We start from the raw sequence: 14,454 nt of genomic DNA on the forward strand, positions 1-14,454 counted from the left end.
TATACTGCCATTCAAAAGTTTGGGATCGGTAAGATTTTTTAAGACTTCTCTTATGCTCAGTTCCATTTTTTTTAATCAAAAATACAGAAAAAAAAGTATTATTGCAATTTAAAAATAAGTATAAATATAATTTATATCGGTGACGCAAAGGTGAATTTTCATCAGCCATTACTTCCGTCTTCAGTGTGCTGCTTAATTTTTTTTAGGATTCTTTGATGAACAAAAAGTTAAAAAGAACAGCATTTATTTAAAATACAAATATTTTCTAACAGTATAAGTCTTTGCTATACATTTTTGTCACACATTCTTGCTGAATAAAAGTATTAATTTCTTTCAAACAAAGAATAAAAAGTAAAAATGACTGACTCTAAATTTTCATTGGTAGTGTATATTGTTACAAAAGATTTCTATTTTAAATAAATTTAAAAATTTTATTAAATCAAAGAATCCTGAAAAAGTATAACAGGTTCCAAAACAAATATTAAGCAGCAAAACTGTTTCCAACATTATTAATAAATCAGCATATTAGAATAATTTCTGAAGGATTGTGTGACACTGAAGACTGGAGTAATGATGCTGAAAATTTAGCTTTGCATCACAGGAATAAATTATATTTTATTGTATATTAAAATAGAAAACCGTTCATTTAAATTGCAATAATATTTCACAATATTACAGTTTTTTCAGTATTTTTAATCAAATAAATGCAGCCTTGATGACCAAAAAAAGACTTGCAAAAAATTTAAAAACTAAAAGGTAATGGTCATAAAAGCTTCATTTTATTTGAAGCAAAATACATTAATAATAATATTCATATTTTATTATGATATTTATGTAATAATATATATTATATCAAATTAAAGTAAAATCTATTTTCTACTCTTTACATTATGGGTGAAATACGAACCAGACAAGTTCACCCATAAACGGTGCTTTAAAAGAAAAGCCTGACAGATCAAAGTCGTTCACATAATAACAGAAAGCACCCCCGCCTTAATTATTTTGTCAGTTCGTACCCTGATTAAATCTCTGCCCTGCAGTTAACCCACGGCGTCTTACCTTGAGGTTCAAGGGGTTGACTATGTTGTGGGTGGTGCAGTTAACAGGGCCCTCCGTCGTGACCTCCAGCGGGTAAATGAACCTGTTACTTTGAAGCCTCATGGGGCATTTGAGCTGCAGTAGAGTGTGACTGATGCGACTCGGTCCGTTGTTCACCAACTGAGAGAGAGAAACAAACAGAGAAAGAGAGAGAGATGAATCAAGTCTATATTATGTCATAATAAACCCTCTCAAACCCTCTGATTTTAAATAAAGATTGCTGCTTTGTCATTTTCACAATTACATCATCACAACCCCACGATTAAATCGTGCTGCTAAAGCAACTCCACAGGTGTTTCTGTACTCTCTGGTCATCCTAAAAGGATGGCTTGATGCCTTGTGGCATTTCAGGGCCTCTGTGTACATTTTAGAGATTCTCCATGACAACCTCTCCATGTGGAAGTATATGCATGACTCATCAGCAAAACCCTAGCAGAAAGTATGTGTCATATAAAGAAACCAAACTGCAAGCAGCAATTAGCGGAACTGACCGACATGACATTGACTTAGTGACTTTTGAATAAAATCAAATCAAATAAACTCTCTAGCTCAAAATTCAGGCAGGGCTAACATTTAAAACACTGCTAGTTGCTGGGCAACCGTACATCCCATAATTACACCATAGGGATTTATAGCTTTTACTCTGGATTCCTATCAATGACAGGCCTCTGAAGGACTCAGACAAGGTCTTTACCTCGTAAGTGTGCCGGACGGAGGGTCCGACATCCTGTTCAACCATCACATTCTTGGTCAACTTCCAGTTCGGTGGGGGAAAGAAGACCTTGTCTGGTCGGGAGACGCTGTAAAATGAGAGATAAAGCGAAACGGGAAAATGAGAAAGTGAAGGAACAGAGAGAGCTTCCTAGTGAGAGTTCCAGAAGAGCAGTGGTCTTGTGAAGTGCTTATAAATGGGTTCTGCATGTGAACTCACCCCTGTAGAATAACATCTGACTGGACCACCACCTCCAGCTTGTAGGGGACGACTTCACTCTGGGAGTTATTCTCATTCTTACTGCAGATGGAGAGATGGAGAGCTTATTAAAGATCATACTAAAGTAATTCTTAAGGGTCTGAGCAACTAACCTAACCCTATATTAGAGATGCATGATATATCATGGACTGTAACAGTTTCACTTATATTTAAATCATTTGGCAAATGTGAAATATTTTTAAACTTTCAAATTTCATATTGACCATCATATATACATTTTTTTTTAAATATTGTTTTTGTGTATTTGTTACAGACACAAATCAAAACACGAAAGCTGTGTGTATTGGTTTCACACACAAAACAAAAACAAAAAACATGAAAGCTTCATGTATTAGTTTCACACAAAACAAAGACAAAAAAAAAAAAAAAAACATAAAAGCTGTGCGTATTTGTTACACAAACTAAACAAAAAAACAAACAAACATGAAAGCTGTGTATATTGGTTTCACAAACAAAACATGAAAGCTGTGTGTATTAGATTCAGACACAAAACAAAACAAGAAATCTGTGTATTTGTTTGACAAACAAATCCAAACAAAACATGAAAGTTGTGTGTATTTGTTTCACAAACAAAACATGAAAGCTGTGTTTTGGTTTCACACACACAAAAAAACTAAACAAAACATGAAAGCTGTGTGTATTTGTTTCACAAACAAAAAAACATTAAATCTGTGTATTTGTTTGACAAACAAATCCAAACAAAGCATGAAAGCTGTGTGTATTAGATTCACACACAAAACAAAACAATAAATCTGTGTGTATTTGTTTGACAAACAAATCCAAACAAAACATGAAAGTTTTGTGTATTTGTTTCACAAACAAAACAAAAAACAGAACACCACATGAAAGCTGTGTATTGGTTTCACACACAAAAAAATAAGCAAAACATGAAAGCTGTGTGTATTTGTTTGACAAACAAAACATGAATGCTGTGTGCATTGGTTTTACACACAAAACCAAAAACAGCACAACACAACACAACACAAAAAAGCAAAACAAAAAACATACATACCTACGGATCTGTAGGTCAAACTGCACAAATTTGTGTGTGTCCTTGAGTCGAGGTACTGTGAATCTCAGTCCGGCCCATAACTGAAAATAAAACAGAATACATTTCTAAATCCAAGCTCACTCCCTACAAATACATGTACATTCATTTATTCAGTAATTTAAAATGACCCAAAAATGGGAGAATTATAAGCATTTTATCATAATGGAGCCAACAACATTAGCAATACTAAATCTCAGCTTTCCAAGAATTACACCAGAGAATTCTCTACAACACACAAATCCCCCATAATGCACTGCCACAGCAACAGAATGGATGTCGAGGTTGGTGGAATGTTCTTTTCCTGTTCCCCATCCAAAAAACACAAGTGGAAACACTAAAACGTATCCTCTCTCATTCATCTTTGTGATGTCATGTTTAGGTGCACTGTCAAAAGCACTCCACTTAGTTACTGCCCTAAAACACTGAAGTCACCTACCCAACCCCAGGCTGCATGGGAGTTCCAGCCTCCCTTTTATAATTGTGGTTTTATGCTCCCACCGCACGCACATAAACTCTGGCAAAAAGGACCCCATGCGAGCGGCTCTCGTTTTCCCTCAGCTCTGTGTGTGAGAGTTTGTGTGTGGGTGTCCGTGCACGTCGGGGTGGGTGTGATTTCTGAATTTCTCATTGCTGCATGAGATACAATTACAGATACAGGCCAGTTGTCACGAGAAACCTCTTTGGTGGTCCTGGAATCCATAAATAATGACCTTAAATAGCGTTAATAATAAAATTGCTGAATAAAACACCCAGATAACCTGGACTGAACTAATGAAATCGGCTGACTGAAAAAACAGACAGGGGTGTGTGGAAACACACATCGACAGGGAACAGTTTAAACAGTCACCCAAATATACTGCATCTCTGCAGACACATTAAAAAGCCACAGTGGTATTTGGGAGAGGGGAACTCCGCTCTGTAAGGGGGCAGAGCCAAAATGACTGTCACTTCCTGCATCACTGGTGGGAACTTCCTGCCTGTCCAAACATGATCCAACACAGCCCTTAACAAGCCCCCCAGACAGCTCTACGAGCTGACTAACACAGGTTAGATGACTAATAAAGGTTATGTGACTAACAGGACACAATTATGGCCTGTTTTTTAAAATGCTAGCTGTCAGCTATTAGAATTTCCATGACTTTTCCAGTCATTTGTGAATGCTTGAAAAGGAACTGAATAATTATAAACAGTTTTACAGAGATTTCAGAAAAAGCTGTTCAAATCTCAGTTTTAAAATTCAAACAAAAAACATGAAAGCTGTGTGTATTTGTTAGAAACAAAACAAAAGCAAAACATGAAAGCTGTATGTATTTGTTTCACAAACAAAACATGAAAGATGTGTGTATTTGTTAGAAACAAAACAAAAGCAAAACATGAAAGCTTTATGTATTTGTTTCACAAACAAAACCAAACAAAACATGAAAGCTGTGTGTATTTGTTAGAAACAAAACAAAAGCAAAACATGAAAGCTGTATGTATGTTTCACAAACAAAACCAAACAAAACATGAAAGCTGTGTGTATTTGTTAGAAACAAAACAAAAGCAAAACATGAAAGCTGTATGTATGTTTCACAAACAAAACATGAAAGATGTGTGTATTTGTTTCACAAACAAAACCAAACAAAACATGAAAGCTGTGTGTATTTGTTAGAAACAAAACAAAAGCAAAACATGAAAGCTGTATGTATGTTTCACAAACAAAACCAAACAAAACATGAAAGATGTGTGTATTTGTTTCACAAACAATACCAAACAAAACATGAAAGCTGTATGTATTTGTTTCACAAACAAAACCAAACACAACATGAAAGATGTGTGTATTTGTTTCACAAACAAAACAAAAACAAAACACCACATAAAAGCTTTGTGTATTGGTTTCACACACAAAAAACTAAAACAAAACATGAAAGCTTTGTGTATTTGTTTGAAAAAACAAAACCCAAACAAAACAAAAACGGTGTATTTTTTGGCAAACAAATCAAATAAAACATGAAAGCTGTGTTTATTTGTTACAAACAAAACAAAAGCAAATCAGAATTTCCAGTCCTTTGTGAATGCTTGAAAAGAATAACTGAGTAATAATAAACATTCTTTTTTTTACAGAGATTTCGGAAAAAGCTGTTCTCAGACATGCTGGGAAAGCAGAAAGCAGTTTTATCAACTGTACTTGATGAAAGTTTTTTTTAAATCAGTTTTTTAAATCAGTGAATTCTCAAGTCACTTAAGTGTGTAAATGCACAAAAACAGAAAGAAGAGTGTTAGGTGCTTACGCTAGTGGCTGATTTCATGGGGTTCCCGAGGTCGCAGCTGAGGTATCGGGTCTGATTTTCCGTCTCATAACTGCAGGTCAGTTGGGTCAGGCTCTGTCCAGAGAAATAGAGAAAAAGACCAGTAATTTTCGGGACACACAGACACACAGACACAGACACACACACACAGACACAGACACAGACACACACACACACACACAGACACACACACACACACAGACACAGACACAGACACACACACACACACACACACACACACACACACACACACACACACACACACACACACACACACACACACACACACACACACACACACACACACACACACACACACCTCATATCCCTGACTCATGTCTTGACCTTCTTAGCCCAGATGTGGTACTTCTGCTGAGTGTTACATTTTTCCACTAAATCATCACTACACACATTTAGGGTTAAAGGGATAGTTGACCCAAAAATGAAAATTGGGTCAATAGTTACTTACCCTCATGTCGTTTCAAACCCATAAGTCCTTCGTTTACTTCGGATCACAAATTAAGACATTTTTGATGAAATCTGAGAGCCTGTCTAGACAGCAATGCAACTACTATGTTCAAGGCCCAGAAAGGTAGTAAAGAGTTGTGTTAATTTCAGCAGCTATTTTCAATTTTATTCTTAGTCCTGGGTTAAATGTCCTTAAACATAGTCCTAGACTAAAATGTAAGTCTGAGATTTTTCAACGGAATGAAACTTGCACTGATTGAGCTTAAAATATATCAGTGCCTTTGTTTTGTCTCAAGATGCACACCAGTAAAGTTTTTTTCTAAGGCACATTTATAAAAATTACTTAAATGTCTTAATTGAACTAAGGCCTAATCCTGGCTTAGGCTAAAACCTGTCTATGAAACCAGGCCTAAAATCCTCAACATTTTAGTCAAGTTTTAGTCGAAGAAAACCTGAAATATTTTAGTCAAGTTTTAGTCAATGAAAAGTTGACACTTTAGCAATAAGATTATTATTAATTAATTGTTTGGTCAAGTTTAAGTCAACAAAATGTCTAAGCATTTTACTCAGGTTTTAGTCAATGAAATGAAAACAAATTAAACTGATAAAAAATATTTTTGTCCCAAATTATAATTGTAATGACTAATGTCATTTGTGACCCTGGACCACAAAACCAGTCAGGTACTGTACTTTTACCAGTAAGCACAAATCAATTGAATGTAGACTCATACAAGGTTTATTTTACCTCATCTAGTGTATTAATTTATCTATATATAAGCTTTTTTATATAAATTAATACCAAAGACTTATGCACACTCTCTGTATACATTATGAAAACTGGTTAAACAAACAAAATATAACAGTGAGTAATTCCAAATTGCAATAGCCTTTTTATCTATTAAACCAACAGTGGTTGAGTAAGTGCATTTACTCAGAAACCACAAATCGCAAACAATATAGTCAAAATCTCATGACAGAACACAGACCGGCTAAGTGACACTTTCACTTAGATTGCTAAACTCAAGCTTGTTTGTCTGGGTTGTCAGATCATCGTCAGCGCTTCTGCAATGAAGAGTGAGCTCGTGCACATGGTTGCCAGCTTAAAATGAGCAAAACGCCGGGCAGATAATGAATCCTTGTAACAGCAAAGCTCTACTTCAGCAATCTGAACTCTTGGCATCTGGCAACCACACACGAAAAGCTTGCATAGTAGAGGTGTGAACAGCAGTTAGCAATAACATTTTGTCTGTTTATTTTTGCTGAAAATATGTTTTTAGTAAAGTTTTTATTTTGGGAATACATTTTACTCCCGTCTTTTATTGTCAACAAAATTGCATGTTAATATAGTCATAATCATAATAATTAAAGCTGCAAGCAGCGATGAACGGGCCCTCGCACACGGGCTCACCGCCGACCGGTGGCTTTAGGAACACAGCAAACGGTGGGCAGTATGCTTTTAATACAGTAAATGTAGGAAAAATAGATCAAAGTCACTTAAATGTGCCAAATTACCTGCTGCCAGCTGGTGGCGCTATGCATATAACTGATTATTGGCATGTAGATGTGTTCAGGCCACCACTTTCATCAATCATATGAAGTTTGGTGCAGATTGACCTTGGTATGTTTGAGTTAGTGAAAGATATGATATATCCTGCTGCCAACAGGTGGCACTATGATAATATCTGAATATTGGCCTTTAGGTGTCTTCAGGCCAGGACTCTTACCAAACCTGTGAAGTTTGAGGCAGATCGGACATTTTATGGCTGAGTTATAACAACTTATATGTCTATGGCGAAACATCAAACTTTGTCATGCCGCCACAGACACGCCCTTTAACGAAAACTCAAGATCTTCACAATTTAACATCTCTAAAGCCTCTAGATCAGAATGGCCAAATATAATGTTGACATCATTAAATCTCTAGGAGGAGTTTGATACAAGTCATTTCCTGTTGCCAACAGGTGGCGCTGTGATTATAATAGAATATTGGCCTTCAGATGTGTTCAGGCCAGGACTCTTATCGAATATGTGAAGTTTGAGGCAAATCGGACATTTTATGGCTGAGTTATAACAAGTTTTATATCCATGGCGAGACCTCGAAATTTGTCAGGCCGCCACGGACACGCCCTTTACCGAAAACTCAAGATCTTCACAATTTAACATCGCTACGGCCTTTATATTAGACTGACCGATTTTGGTGTTGATCTGAATAAATCTCTAGGAGGAGTTGGTTGTAGAGTACAGCATGACACTTCCTGTTGCCTGCAGGTGGCGCTATGACTATAACTGTATATGGGCATCTAGATGTCTTCAGCTCAGGAGTGTTATCACACATGTGAAGTTTGGGACAGATAGGACATTGTATGCCTGAGTTATAGCAACTTCCTTTTTCATGGCGAAACATCGAAATTTGCGAGGCCACCACGGACACGCCCTCCGATGAAAACTCTAGATCTTCACAATTTAACGTCACAAAGGGCTTTAGACTAGACTCTGCAAATTTGGCGTTGATCCGAATAAATCTGTAGGAGGAGTTCGTTCAAGTACGACACCTGAAAAAGGCAAAAATGACACAAATTTTGCTGAGAATATTAATATTAACCGACTTCCTGTTGGGTTCCGGATTTTGTTCCAAGAGGCTTTTTTGTAGGTATTGGTGAGATACATGTGTGTACCGATTTCGGTGCATGTACGTGAATCACAGCTGAAAGCGCACACCGCTGAACGCCTAAAGGTGGCGCTGTCGAGCCATTTTGCCACACCCACTTCTGAAACCCAAATCAGACGTAAATTTTCGCCAGGTTTGATGTGTGTGCAAAGTTTTGTGAGTTTTCGGGAATGTTTAGGTCCTCTAAAATGCGATTCACTTTGGAGAAGAAGAAGAATAATAATAATTAAAGCTGCAAGCAGCGATGAACGGGCCCTCGCACACGGGCTCACCGCCGACCGGTGGCTTTAGGAACACAGCAAACGGTGGGCAGTATGCTTTTAATACAGTAAATGTAGGAAAAATAGATCAAAGTCACTTAAATGTGCCAAATTACCTGCTGCCAGCTGGTGGCGCTATGCATATAACTGATTATTGGCATGTAGATGTGTTCAGGCCACCACTTTCATCAATCATATGAAGTTTGGTGCAGATTGACCTTGGTATGTTTGAGTTAGTGAAAGATATGATATATCCTGCTGCCAACAGGTGGCACTATGATAATATCTGAATATTGGCCTTTAGGTGTCTTCAGGCCAGGACTCTTACCAAACCAGTGAAGTTTGAGGCAGATCGGACATTTTATGGCTGAGTTATAACAACTTATATGTCTATGGCGAAACATCAAACTTTGTCATGCCGCCACAGACACGCCCTTTAACGAAAACTCAAGATCTTCACAATTTAACATCTCTAAGGCCTCTAGATCAGAATGGCCAAATATAATGTTGACATCATTAAATCTCTAGGAGGAGTTTGATACAAGTCATTTCCTGTTGCCAACAGGTGGCGCTGTGATTATAATAGAATATTGGCCTTCAGATGTGTTCAGGCCAGGACTCTTATCGAATATGTGAAGTTTGAGGCAAATCTGACATTTTATGGCTGAGTTATAACAAGTTTTATATCCATGGCGAGACCTCGAAATTTGTCAGGCCGCCACGGACACGCCCTTTACCGAAAACTCAAGATCTTCACAATTTAACATCGCTACGGCCTTTATATTAGACTGACCGATTTTGGTGTTGATCTGAATAAATCTCTAGGAGGAGTTGGTTGTAGAGTACAGCATGACACTTCCTGTTGCCTGCAGGTGGCGCTATGACTATAACTGAATATGGGCATCTAGATGTCTTCAGGTCAGGAGTGTTATCACACATGTGAAGTTTGGGACAGATAGGACATTGTATGCCTGAGTTATAGCAACTTCCTTTTTCATGGCGAAACATCGAAATTTGCGAGGCCGCCACGGACACGCCCTCCGATGAAAACTCTAGATCTTCACAATTTAACGTCACAAAGGGCTTTAGACTAGACTCTGCAAATTTGGCGTTGATCCGAATAAATCTGTAGGAGGAGTTCGTTCAAGTACGACACCTGAAAAAGGCAAAAATGACACAAATTTTGCTGAGAATATTAATATTAACCGACTTCCTGTTGGGTTCCGGATTTTGTTCCAAGAGGCTTTTTTGTAGGTATTGGTGAGTTACATGTGTGTACCGATTTCGGTGCATGTACGTGAATCACAGCTGAAAGCGCACACCGCTGAACGTCTAAAGGTGGCGCTGTCGAGCCATTTTGCCACACCCACTTCTGAAACCCAAATCAGACGTAAATTTTCGCCAGGTTTGATGTGTGTGCAAAGTTTTGTGAGTTTTCGGGAATGTTTAGGTCCTCTAAAATGCGATTCACTTTGGAGAAGAAGAAGAATAATAATAATTAAAGCTGCAAGCAGCGATGAACGGGCCCTCGCACACGGGCTCACCGCCGACCGGTGGCTTTAGGAACACAGCAAACGGTGGGCAGTATGCTTTTAATACAGTAAATGTAGGAAAAATAGATCAAAGTCACTTAAATGTGCCAAACTTCCTGCTGCCAGCTGGTGGCGCTATGCCTATAACTGATTATTGGCATGTAGATGTGTTCAGGCCAGCACTTTGATCAAACATATGAAGTTTGGTGCAGATTGACCTTGGTATGTGTGAGTTAGTGCAAGATATGATATATCCTGCTGCCAATAGGTGGCGCTATAATGATATCTGTATATTGGCCTTTAGATGTCTTCAGGCCAGGACTTTTACCAAACATGTGAAGTTTGAGGCAGATCGGACATTTTATGGCTGAGTTATAACAACTTTTATGTCCATGGCGAAACATCAAACTTTGTCAGGCCGCCATGGACACGCCCTTTAACGAAAACTCAAGATCTTCACAATTTAACATCTCTAAGGCCTCGAGATCAGTCTGACCAAATATAATGTTGATATCATTAAATCTCTAGGAGGAGTTTGGTACAAGTCATTTCCTATTGCCAACAGGTGGCGCTGTGATTATAATAGAATATAGGCCTTCAGATTGGTTCAGGCCAGGACTCTTATCGAACATGTGAAGTTTGAGGCAAATTGGACATTTTATGGCTGAGTTATAACAAGTTTTATATCCATGGCGAGACCACGAAATTTGCCAGGTCGCCACGGACACACCCTTCAACGAAAACTCAAGATCTTCGCAATTTAACATCATTAAGGCCTTTATATTAGACTGACAGATTTTGGTGTTGATCTGATTAAATCTTTTGGAGGAGCTTGTTGCAGAGTACAGCATGACACTTCCTGGTGCCAGCAGGTGGCGCTATGAGTAAAACTGAATATGGGCATGTAGATGTCATCAGGTCAGGAGTGTTATCACACATGTGAAGTTTGGGGCAGATCGGGCATTTTATGCCTGAGTTATAGCAACTTCCTTTTTCATGGCGAAGCATCGAAATTTGCCAGGCCGCCACGGACACGCCCTCCGATGAAAACTCTAGATCTTCGCAATTTAACGTCACAAAGGGCTTTAGATTAGACTCACCAAATTTGCCGTTGATCCGAATAAATCTCTAGGAGGAGTTCGTTCAAGTATGACGCCTGAAAATGGCAAAAATTACACAAATTTTGCTAAGAAAATTAAAAATAACCGACTTCCTGTTGGGTGTCAAATTTTGCTCCAAGAGGCTTTTTTGTAGGTATTGGTGAGCTAGATGTGTGTACCGATTTTCGTGCATGTACGTGAATCACAACTGAAAGCGCACACCGCGGAACGTGTAAAGGTGGCGCTATCGAGCCATTTTGCCACACCCACTTCTGCAACCCATATCAGACGTAAATTTTCGCCAGGTCTGATGTGTGTGCGAAGTTTCATGAGTTTTCGGGTATGTCTAAGCCCTCAAAAATGCGATTCATTTTGGAGAAGAATAATAATAATAATAATAATAATAAACGAAGCAGATCCAATAGGGTCCTCACACCATCGGTGCTCGGGCCCTAAATATAGTCATAATCCTCAAAATGAATAAAAACAGTGAAATTCAACACAACCTGCATGTTGTTAAATAATACAAATATCTTTTATGCATTTAATCCCTTTTTATTAACCGATGTCTTTGCTGCCGACCTTCGATGATCCAATTCATCCATACTAATAAGCAAAAATTTGTTTTCCTTTTATTTTATTGCTGAAGAGTTGACATCTTTTCTTCTGTGGTCTAATGTACAGATGTGAATTTACTTTTCTCTAAGCCTGAGGCATTTGGTGCAAAAAGGCTTTTACATTTGCCAAAAATAGAACTTTTTACAGTAAAAACAAAACAAGCAAGCCCTGCCCAGATTTAAAAAGTTAAGCAAAAGTAATGTAACGCATTACTTTGCATAAAAAGTAACTAAGTAACGTAATTAGTTACTTTTTTAGGGAGTAACTCAATATTTAATGCATTACTTTTAAAAGTAATTTTCCCCAACACTGGTCATAGTTATAGTTGACTGACCTTCTTATCATCTCGTCTTCATCTCATCTTATGACGTCAACCAACATTTTTCACCATAGTTTTCGTCAACGAAATTAACACTAGTAGAACACATACTCACAGCAGAAGTGAGTATAAGGGTTTTTTATGCATCTTTGCAAATGGCCTTTCTTAATAACGTGCTTGTTGGCAAGTTTCTCCGATAAACGCGGCTAAATGCAGCTAAATGCGGCTAAAGTAAACATAATCCCAGAGAGGGGCGGGACGAGCAGAGCTTGGTGGCATTTAAAGGGGCCATTTCTTAAAATGAGCTGAAATTTTGCAGAGCTGATTTTGACATGGTAAAAGGGTGTTTTTTTACACTACTATTGAGAATTTTTAACCAAAGTATATTAGAGACTTTTCATTAAGACCCTAAAGAATCATATGAACTTGTGGAAAATGGGCATCCGATGACCCCTTTAAAACAGTCAGTTTTAGGCTTGTGGTTCAACCTTAACTGTATGAAGCTATGAGAATACAATTTGTGTCAGTCAACGCACATTCACAGGAGTAGCAAAACTTGTGTGGAAGTCATGTTGCTATCTACGCAGGGTCAGAAAGCTCTCGGATTTCATTAAAAATATCTTAATTTCCTTTCTGAAGATGAGCGAAAATCTTACAGGTTTGGAACAACATGAGGGTGAGTAATCAATGAGAGAATTGAACTATCCCTTAAAAAAAACTACAAGTAATTTATTTAAACAGGCATTTGATGCCCTAAACCTCCTGTAATGGCCACCCCTACTTAAACTGTAACGTAATCTACTGTATATTTTTGCCTCACTACAGGATTTCTCATTGCATGTCTCCATTAATAAAAAACACGCCTATTCCTGAGTATCAAAGTCACAGAACAAAGGTCTTTCTCAGCTGAAATGCTGAACACATGTAGAAGTTAATGGACGGGGTCTGGCACACGTCCGTGTAATAGGCAGCACCTGGAGGGAGGGTCTCCGTATCTCACCTCGTTATTACGAGCAATTCCGCTGTAGTCGGCCTCTGGTGGCAGGACCACATAGAGCTCGGCTTCGTAAGCTCCGCCTCCGTCGTTCTTCGCGTTGAAAGTCAGGGTCAGAGAGTTGTCATCGCCCATGTACACTTCCTTCCTGTCCCTGCAGAACCAAAACGTGAACCAAACGTAAATCTCTTTCTTTTTACTTTCTATAGGGTCAAGAGCAAATTCAAGTCACTAACTGGACATTTAAAACAGTATTTATATAAGTATTAAGCACACAGGACATTGACTACATGTAATTCTGCTGACCTAGCAGTAAAACGTCACTCAGATATTTCCAACAGGAAGCCCTTCCTCCTGCATTGTACTCACATTTCCTATTAAAAAAACCCTAATTTCCATTGTAGCTATAAAGTATAAACATGCAACGACAAAGACTGTGAAACATTCCGCAAAGTTCCCTTTTTTCTATTCCGTTGCGTTCCCTCCCCCCTTTCTTTTCTCTCTACATCTCAGACACAATGAGAAATTCCATGCAAGGGCCACACAGACGCTTCCAATTACCGCCTGGCCTCGTAAAGCCATGCCGGGGAAGCGGCACGTACTGAATTGAAACGCTGGCACTCGGCTGGTGGGGGACTTGAACCTATGTGGAAGCCATCGCTTGCTGTACTTTCATAACAAACCCCTCCATATGGCACATATGAGGTTGGGTTCAAGTCACGGTTTGCATTCAATGGGTCATCAAAATAAATATAATGATCCTTACAACAAATAAACACCAGTAAGTTCTAATAGTCACATGGGAATGATTTATAATAGAATGAATTTGACTGAAACCTAGAGATGGGAAGTAGATGCTGACATTTCTGTGAAACTGTCTAGATGTACACTGCCGTTCAAAAGTTTGGGATCAGTAAGATTTGTAACGTTAAAAAAAGCCTTTTTTGCTCATTAAGGCTACGTTTATTTGATTAAAAATACAGAAAAAGCTGTAATATTGTGAAATATTATTGCAGTTTAAAATAGTGGTTTTCTGTTTTAATGTACTTTAAAATAGAATTTATTTC

General features: G+C 38.1%; 1 protein-coding gene across 1 annotated transcript in view; it reads right to left on the reverse strand.

Moving 5' to 3' along the window:
* The window catches only part of itga5 (integrin, alpha 5 (fibronectin receptor, alpha polypeptide)), a 74,951-nt gene that overhangs the window by 8,512 nt on the left and 51,985 nt on the right, over positions 1–14,454 (reverse strand). Inside the window, exons 20-25 of the mRNA XM_073822951.1 lie at positions 13,394–13,541; positions 5,411–5,503; positions 3,102–3,181; positions 2,030–2,110; positions 1,793–1,898; positions 1,060–1,218 (exon numbers count right to left, since the gene is read on the reverse strand). Of these exons, the coding sequence (XP_073679052.1) occupies positions 1,060–1,218; positions 1,793–1,898; positions 2,030–2,110; positions 3,102–3,181; positions 5,411–5,503; positions 13,394–13,541 (667 nt within the window). The remainder of the gene's footprint in view (positions 1–1,059; positions 1,219–1,792; positions 1,899–2,029; positions 2,111–3,101; positions 3,182–5,410; positions 5,504–13,393; positions 13,542–14,454) is intronic.

This window comes from Garra rufa, chromosome 18 (genome assembly GCF_049309525.1).
Source record: "Garra rufa chromosome 18, GarRuf1.0, whole genome shotgun sequence".
In the NCBI taxonomy this organism is placed as follows: Eukaryota; Metazoa; Chordata; class Actinopteri; order Cypriniformes; family Cyprinidae; genus Garra; species Garra rufa.